Here is an 18074-nt window from a genome sequence, read left to right as displayed (position 1 = left end):
AGCACATGACAAAATTATTTTTCAAGTAATCTTTTTTTTTCTTTTCTTTTAAAGGTAAGAAAGAAGAAAAGGAAAAGAAGAAGACAAGAAAATGGGCCCTGATTCTAAGAAAACAACTAGAGATGACATTAATGATTTTTCATGGAATGAAAAGACATAGTTATAGTATAGGCTCATGCTATAAATTTCTATGTTACAAATCAAAGGGACAAAATATCTTTCTTGATAATGCTATACCATATGTTTATTTATTGCTCCTTCTAAATTTAAATAAAAAAAATTGCAAATTTTTTTTGGAATAATTAGTGTAATAATGGTAGAGATAAAGAAAATTTTTAGTACTTCAAGAAAAAATTAATTTTTAGAGCATTATTACTTTTTTTTATGCCTATTTTATTGTCCTTTTTCAAAATTTTTAAATCAATATACTAAATTTGATTTCCAAAAAGCCTTGAGGAAAGAAAAATTAATTTTAAGAAAAATAACTTTCTTATGTTTGGTTTTATTGTGAAAAATAGAAAAGAAAATAAAATATAATAAAAATTAGTTAGAAATTTATATATTTTTAAATTATTTAATTATTATATATAAAAAAAAAGTTAAATGAGATTAAAAAAACACATAAAAATAATTTATTGACTTTAAATATATTTTTTATTTTTCTTCATAAAATTATATAGATACTAAAATTATTATTATTTTTTTACCTTTTCTCTTCACCTTTATTTTTTCCATCAAATTTTGAGAACCAAACATAATTTAAACTATCTATAGAAATAAGTAAAAATTTAGAAATTAAAAGGCATATTTCAGTTTTGATTTATGCTATTATTATTATCATTAGACAATAACTTCTTCTTCTTCTTCTTTTCTACTTTTTTTTTTTTATTATTATTATTATTATAAAATATTATTTTTATTATTTTTAATAATAAATAATTATTAGATGGTGAGACAATTATTAATCATGGACCAATATTAGATTATCTGTAAAAAGAGTAAGAAAAATATTAGAATATTTAGCAATCAAATTCACAAAAGTAATGATCCAACGATATTAGCAATTGGAAAATACTCAAATACCTTGAAGATCCAACGATATTAGCTTCAGTACATTGAACCTAAGTTGTATAACTATTTATATTAGGGAAGTTGGTATACAAGATTATTTTTTCTATATTTTTAGAGAAATCAAATTACTTTGTGACCTAAGAATAACAACCAATAATACGTCAAGGAAATTAGAAATATTCAAAGTCCTAGAAGATTTAGCTCCGTTAGCTTAAGTATATCGAAACCTAGAAGATCTAGTTATATTTTTATAAAAACAAAATTACTTTGCGACCTAAAAACACAATGATTAGTAACACGCTAAAACAATTAGATGATTAAAGTACAACTATTTATATTAAGGCGGTTTGTATAGAGACTTGTTTTATATTTTTATAGAAACGAAATTACTTTGCAACCTAAAAACAATGACCAATAACACGTCAAAACAGTTGGGAAATATTGAATCACCTAGAAAATCTAGCTATATCAATTTAATTACACTAAACGTGAGTTGTATAACTATTCATGTTAAGGGGATTTGAATGAAGACTTGTTGTTTTATATTTTTAGAGAAACCAAATTACTTTGCAACTTAAAAACAATGACCGACAACACGCGAAAACGGTTGAGAAATATTCAATCACTTAAAAGATCTAATTGTACTAGCTTAATCACATTGAACGCAAGTTGTACAATTATTTATATTAAGACAGTTTATATATAAACTTGTTCGTTTATATTTTTAGAGAAATCAAATTATTTTACAGCCTAAAAACAATGACCAGCAACACGTCAAAGCGGTTCAAAAATATTCAATTACCTAAAAAATCTAACTATATCGGCTTAATGATATTAAACATAAATCGTGTAACTATATTTATATTAAGGTGAGTTGTATATAAACTTGTTGATTCTATATTTTTAGAAAAAAAAAATTATTTTACGACTTAATCAAACCCTAAAAATGATATGGTAGAACACTTAAAAATCTGATTCTATTAGAGTAGGGTGTAGAGTTTCTTCTTTTCTTATAGGTTTACAAAAGTCATCATATCACATTTTTACACCAAGAGTGGCATACATTCCTAAATATAATAGAAAGAATAATAAGTTACGTGTCCCAAGTCAAGTCAACAAAGATCATGACCTTGTAGATACTCCCTTACCTCATTAAATACGTAATCAAAATAATGCCTGGAATTAGTCAATACAAAGCATTTAGTACGTGGACGGTGGAGACCAGGAGACTCATGCTATCCCCTAAAGTCGCGCCGCGCTAAAACAATAAATAATCCCCTACATTCCCATTTCAAAGCCCATGCTACAATCCCTCATGTCAACGGCTGATAATGAACGTGTGATGCCATTTGACTACCACTAAATGAGATCAACAAAATAAAATAAAAGAAAAACGGTCCTACTATACTACCAAATTAGTCATAAGACATCATATATGATTTAGTCTTATTATTTTGTATTCATCTTGTCTCTTATTATTTTTTTATTATTATTTTGTATTCATCTCGTCTCTTATTACTTTTTTTTTTTTACTTTTATTTTATTTTTCATTCGATTTATTTTTATCAAAATCTTATTTGTTTGTATTTTTATTATATTCTTTCAATGATCAAAGGTTGAATAAATATCCTAAATTTTTTCAAACAAATATTTATACGCACTTGGACTTTACTTATCAATAAAGCCATCATTCATTGAATTCATCGTTCATTGATTGAAACGAAGCTATTTAAAGTCAATAATTTTTGTCCTGATTCTCTTTTTTTTCTATAAGAATTTTAATGAATTTCAATTCGATTAATTGCTTAATATTATGTATGAGGCGTGTCTTCAAATCTTTTTTAGTCAAGAGTTAGACCAATGAACCAGTATATAGTGCAAAGCATCTTTTCGGAAAAATCTATATGAAGTTAAGATACTTTATAACGATTTTCTTTATTGTTATCATGTGAATGTAATATAAAATATTTGATTTGATTTTTTTTTTCAATTACTATGTTTGGTGTCAATTGATAATTTCAAATGGGTTATGTAACATAAGTTATAAAATCAACATTTTTGTACATAGATGTAGTTATATTATATAGATTGTGTGTCCATATTTTCTTTTGAATCTTGCCATTAGCCCAAAGAATTAAACAAAACCGCCCAAACCTAACTCAAAAGTCTTAAAACCCTAATCAATTTCACACAAAGTGTGAAGTTCTTGAATATGGGTCATCCCTCAATTTAAATGATGGGATTAAATTCAAAAGTGGATTTTAGTAGATATACAAAGGAAAGTAAAAGATTCCATTTTTTTTATAGTTGATTTATAATATATATTTTTTCAATATGTGATAAAATTGGACCACATATAGTTGTATATATTCTTCTTAGAAAATGATTTCTACGACTTTAATATTCTGAATCTTTATAACACATACATTAATAGTAGTCGTTTATAAAAATTAGATGTTTTTTTCTTTTTTATTTTGAAATCGTCATAAAATAAATGAAAATAACAACTAGAATTCATAAATAAGCAAATCAATTATGCTAGATTGACTCATTTTTCTTTGATATGGTTCACAAATCATTATCTTTCTTTAAATTTCACATGGTCTATTTTGCACGCGTATCGTATGTTTCTCTTTTAATTTGTTTCAGATCTCGAGAGTCATATTAAAAAATAAAAGAAAATAGAGAGAAATTTTGATAAGTAAATTTATTCAACAAGGAAATCGAAACCCATTTTAAAACACAAAATCAATTTTCTTTTTGTTGAAATCGAAAAAAAAAATTGATGAAAGGAAAATGTGTTAAAAATTGGAGGGAAATTTGTACCCTTTCTAATATGTCTTCAAGATTCATTTTCTTTTATATATATATATGTGTGTATTTCATCTTAAAATATAATTTCATAAAAAATTATATATATATTTTAAAATTTATCATTATTTTGAGATTGGTGGTAGAAAAACTCTATTAAAAAAGAATAAATACTTATCACTTTGAACTTATTTTATTATATTCACCCTTTTTTCCTCTTTTTTTTTTTTCTATTTATTAATCATTTGCCTCACACTTTTCAAAATTTGAATTAAAATAAGCATAATCAAGACATCCAAAAACAATTTTTAGTTTTATGAGTAATAGAAAATCAATTAAAAAAAATTATAATTTATAAATTAAAAATTAATAATAATAATTGGTAATACCAAAATAAGATAGCTCAAGAGAAAACACTTCACCTTGATGCCACACAACTCATGATCATTCCAAAAATTTAACATGAATTACCATTTTATATAAAAGAAATATGCCTACTCTAACCATCCATGCAATGAAAGGATAATAAAAATAAAAATACACGTCCATTCAAATCAAACCATGCCTCGGATCCCACCATACATGGAATGAAATTAGAAAAAATGGCCACAATTTTCAGTCCAAGGCATTTTGTACGTGTGATTGCATAGACCAAAAGTCAAGCCCCAAAAACCGCTAAATAATCACCTACTTCTCCATCCAAAGCCCCATTTTACACCCCATATCAACGGTTGATGATGAGCTGATGATGCCATTCGGATGATGTCATCCCAATGACATCATCAAAAGAAATAGACAAAGGGCCCCAAACAAAGAAAGAAAGTAAAAAGTAATTAAAAAATGCACATCCTTTATTTTTAATATTTATTTAACTTTGCGATGCTTCCTTCACCCTTCCTTGTCATCATTATATTTTGTCAAACATTTAGATGTTTTTTCCAAAACACTTTTTAAATTAAAACACTTCCTAAAATCACTTTAACATGGATTTTAAAGGTTTCCTAAAATAATTGTGAAATAGACTATTACTTAGTCATATGAATTAATAATATATATATAATTTAAATCTTTCAAAAAAATTGAGGCCTAGTAATTCTTGAAAATAGTCTTTTATTACTTTTTGAAAACATATTTGGTAAAAAAAAAAAAATACTATTATCACAATTCGTTTTGAAAACAATTTTCTTTGAAACAATATGAGTTTAAAGTAGTTTTAATTATCTTTTATAGAGTGTTATAAGCAATAATTAAAAAGATTGAAAAATATTTAAAAAAATTTTACATTATACATAAATGTACAATATCTTTTAAAAAATAAGTCGAGAAAATTATTTTTCAAATTCAAATCATAAACAAAATTTTACTTTAAAAAATTGTTTTTAACAATCATAGTCAAAATTTGTGTTTTGAGAATTGTTATCGAAAACATCATTACTCAAAATTTTTACGATTACATTTTCGAGGAGTTTTCTAAAATCCAAATTTATCAAAGTATATTATGAGTGAAATTTAAATTTATGTTAAAATTAAATTCATTTTATTTCATAAAAAACATTCATCAATTGATATAATTGCATAACTCTAATGTTTATCTTCTTTTATAACAGAAGCTTCTACGTGACTAACTTAGGCTTTGTTTAGTAATTGTTTTTAAAAACAATTTTTGATAATAGTTTTTAAAATTTGTTTTATAATATTTTATAAAATAAAAGTCTATTTGAGAACCTAAAATATTTTAAATATGTTTTAGAAATAATTTTTATATCTATTATTTTATTTTTGATCATTTTATATGGCTGTATACATATTTTTAAAAATAACCTTAGAAAATAAATAAAAAGGGTATAAAACGATTAAAAAATATTATAGGAAAACACGAACAATATAAAATATTTTTTTGTTTTTTATTCTAAAAAACAGGTAGTCATTAACATTTATATTAACACCCTAACAACTTTTTTTTATCTTTCATCGTACGTTTGTTCTGACAGGTTATTTTAAAATATATTTTAATATTATTTTTAGCTTTTTAAAAAGAAATTATTATTTAAATAAGAGCATCACCACTTTTTCATCAATCTGTATCTTCTTGACACCTCATTCATTTCTTAAATATAAAATTATTTAAATCATCATCTTTTACTACATGATTAGTATTTTATATTAATTTTACTCTCTCTTAAACCTTATTTTTTATTTATTTTTTGATATAAAATTATTGAATCGATTGTTTCTTAGTGTCATGATAAAGACTTCAAATAATTTTTTATTTTATTTTCAACTAATATTTATTCTAATTTTGTATATCTTATATGTGTGTCATGTGGGCATTAATTAATTTAATAAAGATATGCGGCCATACCTAATTCAATAAAAAAATAAAACCCTAATAAACAATTTAAATATAATTCACTTCTAGAAAGCATTAGTGCGACGAACAGTGTATGCCATCAATTGCTCGCAACGGAGACGGCGACTAATTACCGAGTGGATGGGTCTGGAGTCCAACAATTGTAACTTGAATTCTTTTGCGACGAGAAAATGCCACGCGCAGGGGGGAGAGTGCGGGGCACTCACAACGATCACAACTGCCGAAAACTACCAATGATTAGGAGCGTGCGGGAGGCGCTACAGCTGTGTCGAGTGGCAAAAAGTGGTTTAACGCGGTGAGGAAGAGGATTGAACGGTCAAGATGATATAGCTTCCTCGCAGCAACAGAAGCACAGGTTAACACGTGTCCCAGGCACTTCTCCCGCTATAAATAGCGCGGAACATCATCTGGAGCCGAACAGCCAAACAGCCAAACACCCAAACGGAAAATCAAAGACTATTGATGGACAACACAGAGGAGTTCAAAAACTATTGGGAAACCAATATGTTTCTCCAAAGTGAAGAGTTCGACAGGTATCATCATCGTCAGAATCTTTCTCTGCGTCTCTTCGAAATTCACATGTTGCTAATGGTTTCCTTTTCTGGTGTAGTTGGGGGGGCCTGGATGAGGCGTTTTCCGGCTACTACGATTCGAGTTCGCCGGACGGCGCAGCGTCGTCGGCGGCGTCGAAGAACATAGTTTCGGAGCGGAACAGGAGGAAGAAGCTGAACGAGAGGTTGTTCGCACTGAGAGCGGTGGTCCCCAATATCAGTAAGGTGAATTTCAAAGATAATGCCACTTGGCGTGAAATAAGGGAGTGGTCGGTACCATGGCGCACATGCGAATGCGTACTAACGGTTTCTTTTATGGATCGTTTCTCAGATTATGAATTTTTCTTTTGGAATTTCAGATGGATAAGGCGTCGATAATTAAAGATGCGATCGACTATATCCAAGACTTGCACGAGCAAGAGAGGAGAATTCAGGCCGAGATATCGGAGTTGGAGTCCGGAAAATCGAAGAAGAGTCCGCCGGGGTACGAATTCGACCAGGAGATTCCGGTGTTGGTATCGAAATCGAAGAAGAAGAGGACTCAGCACTGCTATGATTCCGGTGGATCAAGAGTTTCCCCAATCGAGGTCCTTGAGGTGTGGTGTCATTTTCTCCCCATCCAAACAAAACTTTTCTTTCCATGTAGACAAGGTTTTGCAATAATTGAACTGGTGAATTAATCATTAACCACTTGATTCCAGCTGAGGGTCGTTTACATGGGAGAAAAGACCGTGGTTGTGAGCCTCACATGTAGTAAAAGAACAGACACAATGGTAAAGCTGTGTGAAGTATTCGAATCTCTGAAGCTTAAAATCATTACAGCCAACATTACTGCTTTCTCTGGCAGGCTTTTGAAGACTGTTTTCGTTGAGGTTAGTCTCTTTCATTTCCTATACCTTTCACTAATTTTTATTTTTTTATTTTTAAATTTCTAATGTTATATCTATTTTTTCAAATATTTCCTGAATTAATACGACCTCAAGCAAAGATTTGATGGTGGGATACATTGAATGTGAGTCTACGTATTCGGCTTTAGGCAGCAACAAGGGAAGAAAAAAAAATTAATAAAAGAAAGGAAAAATTCAAATATAAAAATGAGTATAATTTATTTTTTATTTTAAAAAATGTTTAAAATCATATATAGCCTTAAAAGTTTTTTTTTTTTTTTTCATTTCATGTGTTTTTAGAAAAATAGTTTTTTCGGAGAATTATCTGTAAATTATTTCTTCTTCGATATTTCAGATTTTTAAAAATATTTTATAAAATATTGAACATCTAATTTTTTAAAATGTTTTTTAAAATCTTAATTTAGAATTTTATGGATAACCCATATAAAACAAGAGAACGACTAAACGTAATTAATTTTAATGAGAGGTATACATCAAAAACATCGTTTTCGAAAATGATTTTGAATTCTAGGGGCTTTGAAATACGGATCCTAAAAACCAAATAGTTTTCGACTTCTTTATCTCTGATATAATTTGAGGGCATTCAGTGGGTGGGCCAAGTGGAGTTCACCCTACACGATGATATCATTATGCAAACAAAATTAATGCTCTTGGACCACACGGTTCAAATTTTCCCTTAGTTTGACAAATTTTTTCTTATTCAATACAGTATCATTGTGTTGAATCCAATAATTGATTGATGCCTTTTCTCCGTTGCTATATATATATTATATTATTTTTATTAAAAAAATTTACAGAAACTAATAAATTTTACTGATTATATGGGAATCCCAGGTATAGAAAAGGGGATGGATTTGGGGGACCCATGGAGCGGAAGACCCATTGACCCCTTTAATAAAGTGGGTCATCATAGTGCACAAGAATAGGGGGAATATAATTTAGGGCAATTATGATTAGTGAAATCCAGAGTGTTGGAATAGAACCAGAAGGGGAGAATAAAGACTTCCGCTTTAGTATTCACTTTAATTAAACAAATAATAAAAAAATTATAGATCCCGCCTTATCTTCCTTTCAGGGAGGATGACGATGATGATAGGGTGTGTGGCGTCTCAGGGCATCATCGTGTTCACACCCAAATATTCTGCCTTTTGGCTTTTACCATCTCCAGTACACGTAGGATGAGTTGTTAAAAATAATTTGTCAGTTTTTGAGACAAATGAAATTGGTGTTTCTTTGTGGGTTCTAAAATGAGTAAGATAGTCCAGATTTGTGGATCCGGAAAACCGGCTACGTGTGCGGTGGGGGAGGTCAAAAGTTTTACCGGCATAATCCCAATAATTCATTATTTACCTAAAAGGCGGAAGAGGGAAAGTCCACGGAAAACTCGTGGGGAAATGCAAATCCGTTGGAAACGTGTTTCCTGTATCCAAATGTGAAATAGAATACTGAATTCCACACGGTTCAGCGTCACTTTCTTCCCTTTCCCGTCACATCTGCTTCATATTCCTTAATTTTCACATCCCATAATTCTCCAATGGGCTCCTGGAGATTTTTATGCAATGATTGAAACGTGAAATTGGTTTTCCTTGTGGTTGAAGGTTGAACTGATGCGTGAAGCATCATGGCCATTTTGACCATAGCTTGAATTTCAAAAAATTTAAAAATAAAAATAAAAATTATAATTAACGGCTTGTAAAATTCAAATCATTTTCCCTTTTTAGTGATTTTTGTTTGTTTGGATTTAATTTTACAGGCAGATGAGGAGGAGAAAGATGTTCTAAAAATAAAGATTGAAACAGCCATAGCAGCTCTCAATGATCCACAGAGTCCTATGAGTATATGATGGATGGATCCAAATTCTCGTCATAGTGGAAGGCATGGTGACCGTGAATTTGTTATTTTCTTAGGATTTGTATTTTTTTAGATTTGGTTAGGGTTTTGCTCCTAGGTTGTTTTCTTTGATGGGAAGGTTCATAATGTTGGATATTTTTGTGGTCAATCCCGTATTTGTATTACTACCATGTTATGAACTCGTGTCTTTGAATCCAGATAATGGGGCAGTTCTCTCTTCTGATAAATATTTACATTTTACAATTTGTGAATTCATAAGATGTATGATCCTATGAGATGTCAAAATTTCAACTTTAGTTTACATCTTGTGTAATATGATATGGTATGATAGACCAAATTCGAACTTATTAATTAAATATTTCATTTATTAATCTTCAAATTCAAATTAAAAAAACCCAAATACTGGTAAAGATAGATGTGAAAAATGAAAATCAGTCAATTTTTTCAATAACCAAGTCTACTAAAAAAGATCTATTTTCGAAAATAAGAGGCACCATTCGTCCTCTCCGCTCTGGTTTCTACCGGCGCCGACGACTCCAATCCACCTCATCCTGTGAAAACCCGGAACCCAAGGTAAGCGCTCTCTCTCTTGGGTTCTTTGTTTGGTTTTCTGGGTTGCTTTCGCCTTTCCTGTTTCTTAAATTTCGCCAGAATTTTTCTAAAACTTTCCTGGCTTGTTTCTTTCTGGATTTGGTCTGATTTTTACCCTAATTGTCGGTGATGTTCTGCTATTGTTTACTGGCCGATGGTTTTTTCACAATTTGTGTTCTGGGTTTTTGGGATTTCTGTTTGGTTGTTGGGAGAGTGGCAGCTAAGAGAAGTTGGTGGAGAGCTGGAACTGAATTTTACCCTTTAACCGCTGTTGCTTTGTCTTGATTTGTTTCTTTTTCTTTATGAAATCAATGTTTGATCTTTTTCTTCTTGGCATTTAGTGAGGATTATTGTTTGTCTTCTAATATTTGTAGGCAGGGTTAAAGTTCCACCCCTTTCTTAAAGTTCCAAGTTTCATTCCAGGAACTTGAACATATTACCTATCACATATCCTTGCATCACCCAAATTGGAGTTAGCCATATCGAACATTTGGTATCATCTCTGTGCTTCCATTTGATTTCAGAAACAAGAATTTTAAGGTTTTGTTTGGTACTGCAAGACTTGATTGAAAAAATGGGGATATTACATGTTTGAAGAATTGCCTCTAAGAAACAGTGTCTGCATGTATGCATGACTTGGTTGGGGGAATGGGTCCGCAGTTGTGTATTGCATATATGTATGCTGTTGCTGCCTCTGAGTGCTTGGTTATTGTTTTGGACAAAGTATGCTGTTTATCGCCATGATTAGTTAGATTTTTGTTGTTTTGTATTTCTGTGGTATGATGTATGTTTGGTTTTCTCAATAACTCGCTGTTGCTAATGAATAATAAAACCTGTTTCTACATTGGATAATAGCATAAGTAATAGAATCAAGGTAGCAGGAACAAGGTTTCCTAAAGAATGTAACACAGGTTACTAGTTTCTCATTAGGTTAAATTGCTTTCATATACATGCTTTATTGATGATAACAGTCTTACAGGAAACTATAGACTCTCTTTGGAGAAATTTACACTCTGTATATTGTTGGCTATTGGGTGTTGTGCTACCTGCTAGGTGATTCGTTTCATTTGATAATGAGTATTAGGGTGCTAATGTATATAAAAAAAATTATTGTTTTATCAATTATTTCTTTTTTGCATGCATTTTTCAAAAATTTCTTGCATAATAAAAAATTATTATCTTTGGTTTTTCTAATAGTAAATATGTACCTCTATATACATAAGTTCTATAAAATACAATAAAATCTATAACATCCTTTTTGGTAATTGATCTATACTAAAAGCTCTTTTATTTTTATGTAAACCTTGTCAAAAACACTATCAAAAACATTTTCTTTTTGTTTATATTCAAACACTAACAGATTCTCTATAAAAGCATTTCTGATAGAAGTGCCACTGACAAAGGTAATACAGGCTAAAAGTGGTTTTACCATAATCACTCCCTAAAGGACCAATCCTTATTGGAGTTAGCCATATCAAACATTTGGTATCATCTCTGTGCTTCCATTTGATTTCATAAACAAGAATTTTAAGGTTTTGTTTGATACTGCAAGACTTGATTGAAAAAATGGGGATATTACATGTTTGAAGAATTGCCTCTAAGAAACAGTGTCTGCATATATGCATGACTTGGTTGGGGGAATGGGTCTGCAGTTGTGTACTGCATATATTTATGCTGTTGCTGCCCCTGTGTGCTTGGTTATTGTGTTGAACAAAGTATGCTGTTTATCGCCTTGTTTAGTTAGATTTTCGTCATTTTGTATTTCTGTATCTCTATGATGTATGGTTGTTTTCTTTTCAGTAACTTGTCGTTGCTAGTGAATAATGAAACCTGTTTCTACATTGGGTAATAGCATAAGTAATCGATCAAGCTATCAGGAACAAGGTTTCTAAAGAATGTAACACAGGGTACTAGTTTAATGCTAAGTTAAATTGCTTTCATGTATATGCTTTATTGATGATAACAGTCTTACAGGGAGCCATAGACTCTATTTGGAGAAATTTACACTCTGTATATTGTTGGCAACTGGGTGTTGTGCTAGCCGCTAGGTGATTTGTTTCATTTGATAATAAGTATCAAGGTGATTCATTTCAATTATTTTTTTGCATGTATTTTCAAAAAAAATTTCATAATAAAAAATTATTATCTTTGGTTTTTCTAATAGTATAGATGTACCTCTATATACATAAGTTCTATAAAATACAATGAAATTTATAATGTCCTTTTTGGTAATTTATCTATACTGAAAACACTTTTATTTTAATGTAATATATTATCAAAAACATTTTCTTTTTGTTTACATCCAAACACTGACAGATTCTCTGTAAAAGCATTTCTGATAGAAGTGCTGCTGACAAAAGTGATACAAGCTAAGAGTGCTTTTACCATAATCACTCCCTAAAAGATCAACCCTAAAATAACCAAACCCTAATACTTAAAAATTCTTAATTATAATGATCTTGTGTTCTAAAAGCTTGTTTGGTTGTTGAGAAAAGTTAGGAAAAGAAAAATTAATTGAAAATTTAAAAAACTTACATAAATTTCAAGATTTGTGGCCAAAGGAAACCCTCAACTCTGCTTAAGCATTTAGCTTTAGGTGAGATTTTCATTTTCTAGAAACAAAAACCACTTAAATTATAAGATTTAAAATTTTCTTTTCTCTTCCCCCATTTCTTCAGTAACTAAACAGAGGATTTATTTTCTTTGAATGCAGTTTCTTATTGAATTTTGTAGTATAGCTATTTATACCTTTGTTTCCTTTTGTGTGCATCTATTTGTTAAAATGATGGAGAGTAGTACATATGTTTTGGTAGTTAGACTGTTGTTGATTAGATTGGATGTGGCACCCAATTGTTCAAAATATTTAAGTGATGGTGATTATATTGTTCTTGGCCCATGACATTGCTTCTAATTGATTGAATTGAGTGGCATTGCCTTGATTCTATAGTGTTTCCGATGAAGATGATCTGAAAAGTGAAATGGGTGGTTAGTTTGATTTCCAAGCTATTTCTGGAAATGGTGGGTTAAGGAAGTGGTGTTTTTCTATCAAATATTGATTAAAATGGAAATAGAAAACTGAGTATGCACACACACACACACACACACACACAAACACACACCAAATGAACAATACCTATAGTGTTGTGGGCAAGAAGAAATTAGTGAGAATAATTATGGAGGTGGTCTTAGAATGGTGGGGTGTTGTTGTGTATCAAAAAAGTGGTGGCACCTCGGTTGGTACTGGTGGTCTAATTAAAAGAAGTTGAAGAATATGATACTCTAATTTGGCATGAATATCTGTTGGTATCTGTAATTTAAATTAATGCATGGTAATATGAACTCTTGATTTTGAGAGTTATTCTGTTGTAGGATTATGTGGTTCTCTATTTATGGCTTTGGGGCATTAAAAAGCTCAATACCATTTCAAGCTTTCTATTGTTAATCCATTCTTATATGTTTCAGAGTAACTGGAGAACTTGTAAGGAGAATGTTACCTAGACGGATTAGAAACTTGCGCAAGATTGTCGTGCAGAACTCTTTTGCAAGTTTGATCGAGTTAGGTAAATTTAAGCTTCCATTTAGATCATTCTCAACTAATTCGACTTGCAAGGAGCTACCAAGGAAGCTGAAGAAGTCAGAGAGGAAGCCATGGGTTACTAGTGTTAATGAACTCAAGTGTAAAGCTAGATTGCAGAAGCAAGCTAGACAAGAGGTTTCTGAGATCACTTTACGGCCTCCTGAAAATGGATTGCTGGTCAAGGGACTAGTGCCGTTCGCTCATGAAGTCTATGCTGCCAGAGCCAAACTATTTACTTGTGTTTCAATGGTTGTCAAGAGCACTATCATATATTCATGCAGGTAAATCAGTTTTTCTACATTATTATTTGAGACCTTAAAACTTAAATTGATCACAAGAGGTTATAAGGTGCAACCTTTAATGTATTACAAATTTTAATTTATACTTAACTATCATGTTATGAAAGTTTAAAAAAGATAGTAAGAGCACCTACTATTTTTTTATTAGTCAAAAAAGAAAAGAAATAATAAGAGCATCTATTTTTTTTTATTAGTCAAAGAAGTTCAAAAAAATTGTTTTTAAAACTGGATCGGGTCGCAATCGATTAGATTTCCGGTTTGAGCCACTAATCAACCCATTTTGCATGTCAAACCACCCTTGAACTTTGAAAACCACCTGTTGAATTGGCTAATTGATGGACTGGCCAGTTCTTTTACTGGTTGGGGTAGGTTGTCACAGGGCCAAGTTGAGCTCCTCGATCATGTACTCACATTAATAAAATAGCATATTTAGAAACTTTAAAGCAAATGTAAATATTTACTTCAATTCTTTGTAGGATGATAAACGTAACAATAATACAGGCAAAAGAATTTATCAAATTTTAACAAAATACTCGATAGAATGAAATGTGGATAAACTTAGGTAATAATATTTTATTTTATTTTTTATTATGTACTATTTATATAATTGTTAAAATATGGAGAAACTTAGGTAATCATATTTTATTTTATTTTATTTTTTAATATATAATATTTAACAACATTAGAAATATGAATACATTTACATTTATTTTTATCATGATTTAATCTAATAATATTAAATTGAAAAAGATGAATCATCTACAAGTTTTTTTAAATCATCTATAAGTTTTTTTTAACTATTTATATATATATATATATAGATTTTTTTAATTATTTTTAATTTTAATAATATATAAATTATATATTTATAATGTCAATACTAACGGGAATTTTGACCTAATAACTTTTCTAATTTAATGATCGGTACAATTCTAAAAACATTGGTTTGAAGCATCAAAATGGGGCTTACGAACATTTAATTCTTCTTGTAGTCTTGGTGGGTTAGGGAAATGAAGATTGTTTAAAATCCTTAATGGAATGGGTAGTACTTTTTCTGGTTTGTGTCCAAAAGAAACAATGAATCTAATGTCAAGATATGTCTTTTAGAATGTATTATACATTTGTTGAACCTAACTTAATTTTGCTAAATGTATTATAGGTTCTTTGAGATATAGGCATTGCAACCCCAATAATTTTTCTTTGTTCTCGTTTTGTTCGTATAGATATTAAATGTAAAATAATGATCCAGAAAAAGTTTATCATTTTTGTGAACCTTGGTCACATAAGGTTGCAAATTAGAAAGCTATTGAGACAAGTAATTGTTACTGAATGTGTCAGTTTGGAATTCTTGATTTGGTTGGCCAAATCTTTAAGAAATTCTATTTTTGTGTGATGATGGACATTTGTGCAGATTATGTGGAGAAGTTCATGTTGGTCATCCACCACATAAGATCAGAACATGCAATGTCACAGGTAGCCCAGCAAGCAAAGAGCATGTTTGGGAAATAGGGGGTGTGGAACATGTTTTGCCTCTCGTGGAATCTTTTCATCTCTATGACAGATTAGGGAGAGCTGTTTCACATAATGAGAGGCTCCAAGTTGATCAGATTCCAGCTATTGTAGAATTATGTATTCAAGCAGGCCTTGACATCCCTGAATATCCAACAAGGAGAAGGACCTTCCCGGTTTATAATGTTGCTGGTAGGATGATAGATTTTGAAAGGAGGTTTCCTAAATATGATTCACCTGGCAAAGACATCAATGCGTACGGGTTTTGGGAGAAGAGAAACCAGTCAAGTGAAAATAAGTCTATGCACCTGCTGGCTGATGATGTACAAGGTATGTTTTCTTTTGAAAATTTTCCCCAAATGCCTATTATATGGGTTTTCTTTTCATAAAATATATTGACTAATCAAATTTTGGGCCATGGTATAGCTGGATTTCACCTTAAGTTGTGATTGCTTTACTCTTAAATTGCAATTCTTTTTCTTTTATTTTATTTAAATAATTTTTCCTTTATGTCATTCACCGATTATTTTTGAACTACATCTCTTGTATTTTCTATGATTTAGATTGTAATTTAAGGATGATTAGATGAGATGAGGCCATGATGACCTCATTAATCTAGCACTTGGTCATGAGGCACGACCATAGTACAAAGTGATGATTATTGGGTGTTTAATGCATTCATTGGCAACTCTTCAGGATTTGCTATCCAAGGCATGGAGGCTTGGGAGAAAATGTGGTTAGGAGCCTCAAAACTTATGCAGAAGTATGCTGTCCAAACTTGTGGATATTGTTCAGAGGTCCAAGTGGGGCCTAAGGGTCACAGAGTCAGGAATTGTCAAGCTTACAAACACCAGATGAGGGATGGACAGCACGCATGGCAGGAGGCAACAGTGGATGATTTGATTCCTCCGGTTCATGTGTGGCATGTGCGAGATGTGCAGGATGGTGGGCCGCTGGTAAATGGTTTACAGAGGTACTATGGAAAGTTGCCTGCAGTGGTAGAACTGTTTGCACAAGCTGGAGCAAACGTGGGAGAGAATTACGTCGCCATGATGAGGGAAGATGTTGCAGTCCCTGGGCTGGATGAAGAAAAGTGGGTAGTGTGAAGTGCTGAGTTGAACCTGGGTGAGATTCTGGGCATCTTAGTCGATAAAGATTCTCTGAAAAGATGCAGTCTCTGATAAGAAACACCCACCAATTCTGATGCATCAACCCATTACTAGGAAGTTTGCTGCACAAATGGCTAACAAGAAGCAGAGGCAACCAACTATACCTGAGGAATTCAAGTAATTGGTCCTGCATTCAACCCCTAAGCCAAGTGAATCAGAGGATCGTGTCATCATTGAGGTGGAAGACCACGAGGCAATCAGTGACCTATCTGTGCCAAGGAGGAAATAGATAGGATGAAGGAGGAGATGGAGATGGAAGATTTGGTGGAAATGACAAGAATTCACTCGCAGTTGTTGAGTACATTGATGAAATATATGCATACTACAGGAAATCAGTGTTCTGGCCGTGTCTCACCAAATTATATGTCACAAACGACGACAGGATGAGAGGCATCCTCATTGACTGGGCGATTGATGGATGAGACATTGTAACTTACTGCCAATCTTATTTGCCCATATTGCCCATATTATGACCCGAAACGCTTGCATTTAACCTGCAAATTCTGGTGATTGGTTCTGGTGTGGTGTTCAATCCCATATGCAATATGATGAATGGGTCCTTTTTATTTTTTATTATTTTTCTTTTTGTTCCTTATGCACATGCCCATGGGTTACAGATTGGCCATTCAACAAAAAATTATACATGGAAGGATCTTCCAACCATGCTTAAAGATATCTTAGAGGTTTGACAGGCATGGTTTTAATCTGATTTTGAGACAATTAACCAACTCCAACTACTTACAATTGTATTATGGCATTCTTACATGGAGAGCTATCTCTGTTTAACAAAACAAATTGAAATTTGATGTATTTTTTGGGAGAATTATATAATCATATGTTTAAAAAAAGGAAAAATTTTTTGTAAGAATCCAATTTCAAAACAAGTACAAAATGGAAGATTAATGCTTTTTAACATGTACTTCAATAGTGACATCTATATAATTCTAGAATTATCCTTCTATATTAAATTATGCTATCACCAAAGCAGGCATATTACAAATTTACAACCACCTTGGAATGCTATGTAAGCCAATGACATAAGTCATGGCCTTATAAGCCAAGGCCACATTAGTTATCTACATATGCATCTCACGTAGGACTGAAAAAAAAAACATAATAATAATAGAAAAAAACCCAAAGTTGAGGAACCTTATGTCACAAATTTAAGTGTTTTTTAACCTCATGTGTGATATTTAAACAACTTAAACCACTTAATGTTGCTAACTCAGCCTTTTTCCGAACTTAGCTTGCTAGGCTAAGTAATGCTATGTGACTTAGAAGTTAGGAACAATGAAGGAAGCAATACTTAGAGGTTTGGATGAAAGGAACTTGCATTGCACTAGAATACTTTACAAGGCTTAGAATG

General features: G+C 31.2%; 2 protein-coding genes across 3 annotated transcripts; both read left to right on the top strand.

Annotated features, from left to right (window-relative positions):
* The first annotated feature begins 6650 nt into the window (after positions 1 to 6650).
* On the top strand, positions 6651 to 9790 carry LOC100244514 (transcription factor bHLH35). Its single transcript, XM_002263963.5, has 5 exons — positions 6651 to 6786; positions 6864 to 7029; positions 7164 to 7400; positions 7506 to 7676; positions 9466 to 9790. The coding sequence occupies exons 1-5, from the start codon at positions 6716 to 6718 to the stop codon at positions 9553 to 9555; spliced, it is 735 nt and encodes a 244-aa protein (XP_002263999.1). The 5' UTR covers positions 6651 to 6715; the 3' UTR covers positions 9556 to 9790.
* A 122-nt stretch (positions 9791 to 9912) lies between these two features.
* On the top strand, positions 9913 to 17284 carry LOC100240983 (APO protein 3, mitochondrial). 2 transcript variants are annotated; one of them, XM_010658597.3, is made up of 4 exons: positions 9913 to 10136; positions 13617 to 14012; positions 15442 to 15869; positions 16236 to 17284. In XM_010658597.3, the coding sequence occupies exons 2-4, from the start codon at positions 13642 to 13644 to the stop codon at positions 16643 to 16645; spliced, it is 1209 nt and encodes a 402-aa protein (XP_010656899.1). In that variant the 5' UTR covers positions 9913 to 10136; positions 13617 to 13641; the 3' UTR covers positions 16646 to 17284. The 2 variants fall into 2 exon arrangements, with proteins under 2 accessions (XP_010656899.1, XP_010656900.1); XM_010658598.2 differs by lacking the exon at positions 9913 to 10136 and adding an exon at positions 10159 to 10647.
* The last annotated feature ends 790 nt before the right edge of the window (positions 17285 to 18074 follow it).

This window comes from Vitis vinifera, chromosome 11 (genome assembly GCF_030704535.1).
Source record: "Vitis vinifera cultivar Pinot Noir 40024 chromosome 11, ASM3070453v1".
Taxonomy (NCBI): domain Eukaryota; kingdom Viridiplantae; phylum Streptophyta; class Magnoliopsida; order Vitales; family Vitaceae; genus Vitis; species Vitis vinifera.
This window is presented reverse-complemented; position numbering and strand designations above follow the sequence as displayed.

Excerpts from the sequence above, each read along its gene's own strand:
- LOC100244514 (XM_002263963.5), top strand. The coding sequence starts at position 6,716 with ATGGACAACACAGAGGAGTTCAAAAACTATTGGGAAACCAATATGTTT. Across the intron at positions 6,787-6,863 it reads CAAAGTGAAGAGTTCGACAG|TTGGGGGGGCCTGGATGAGG; the intron begins GTATCATCATCG and ends TTTCTGGTGTAG. Across the intron at positions 7,677-9,465 it reads TGAAGACTGTTTTCGTTGAG|GCAGATGAGGAGGAGAAAGA; the intron begins GTTAGTCTCTTT and ends TTAATTTTACAG.
- LOC100240983 (XM_010658597.3), top strand. The coding sequence starts at position 13,642 with ATGTTACCTAGACGGATTAGAAACTTGCGCAAGATTGTCGTGCAGAAC. Across the intron at positions 14,013-15,441 it reads ACTATCATATATTCATGCAG|ATTATGTGGAGAAGTTCATG; the intron begins GTAAATCAGTTT and ends ACATTTGTGCAG. Across the intron at positions 15,870-16,235 it reads GCTGGCTGATGATGTACAAG|GATTTGCTATCCAAGGCATG; the intron begins GTATGTTTTCTT and ends GCAACTCTTCAG.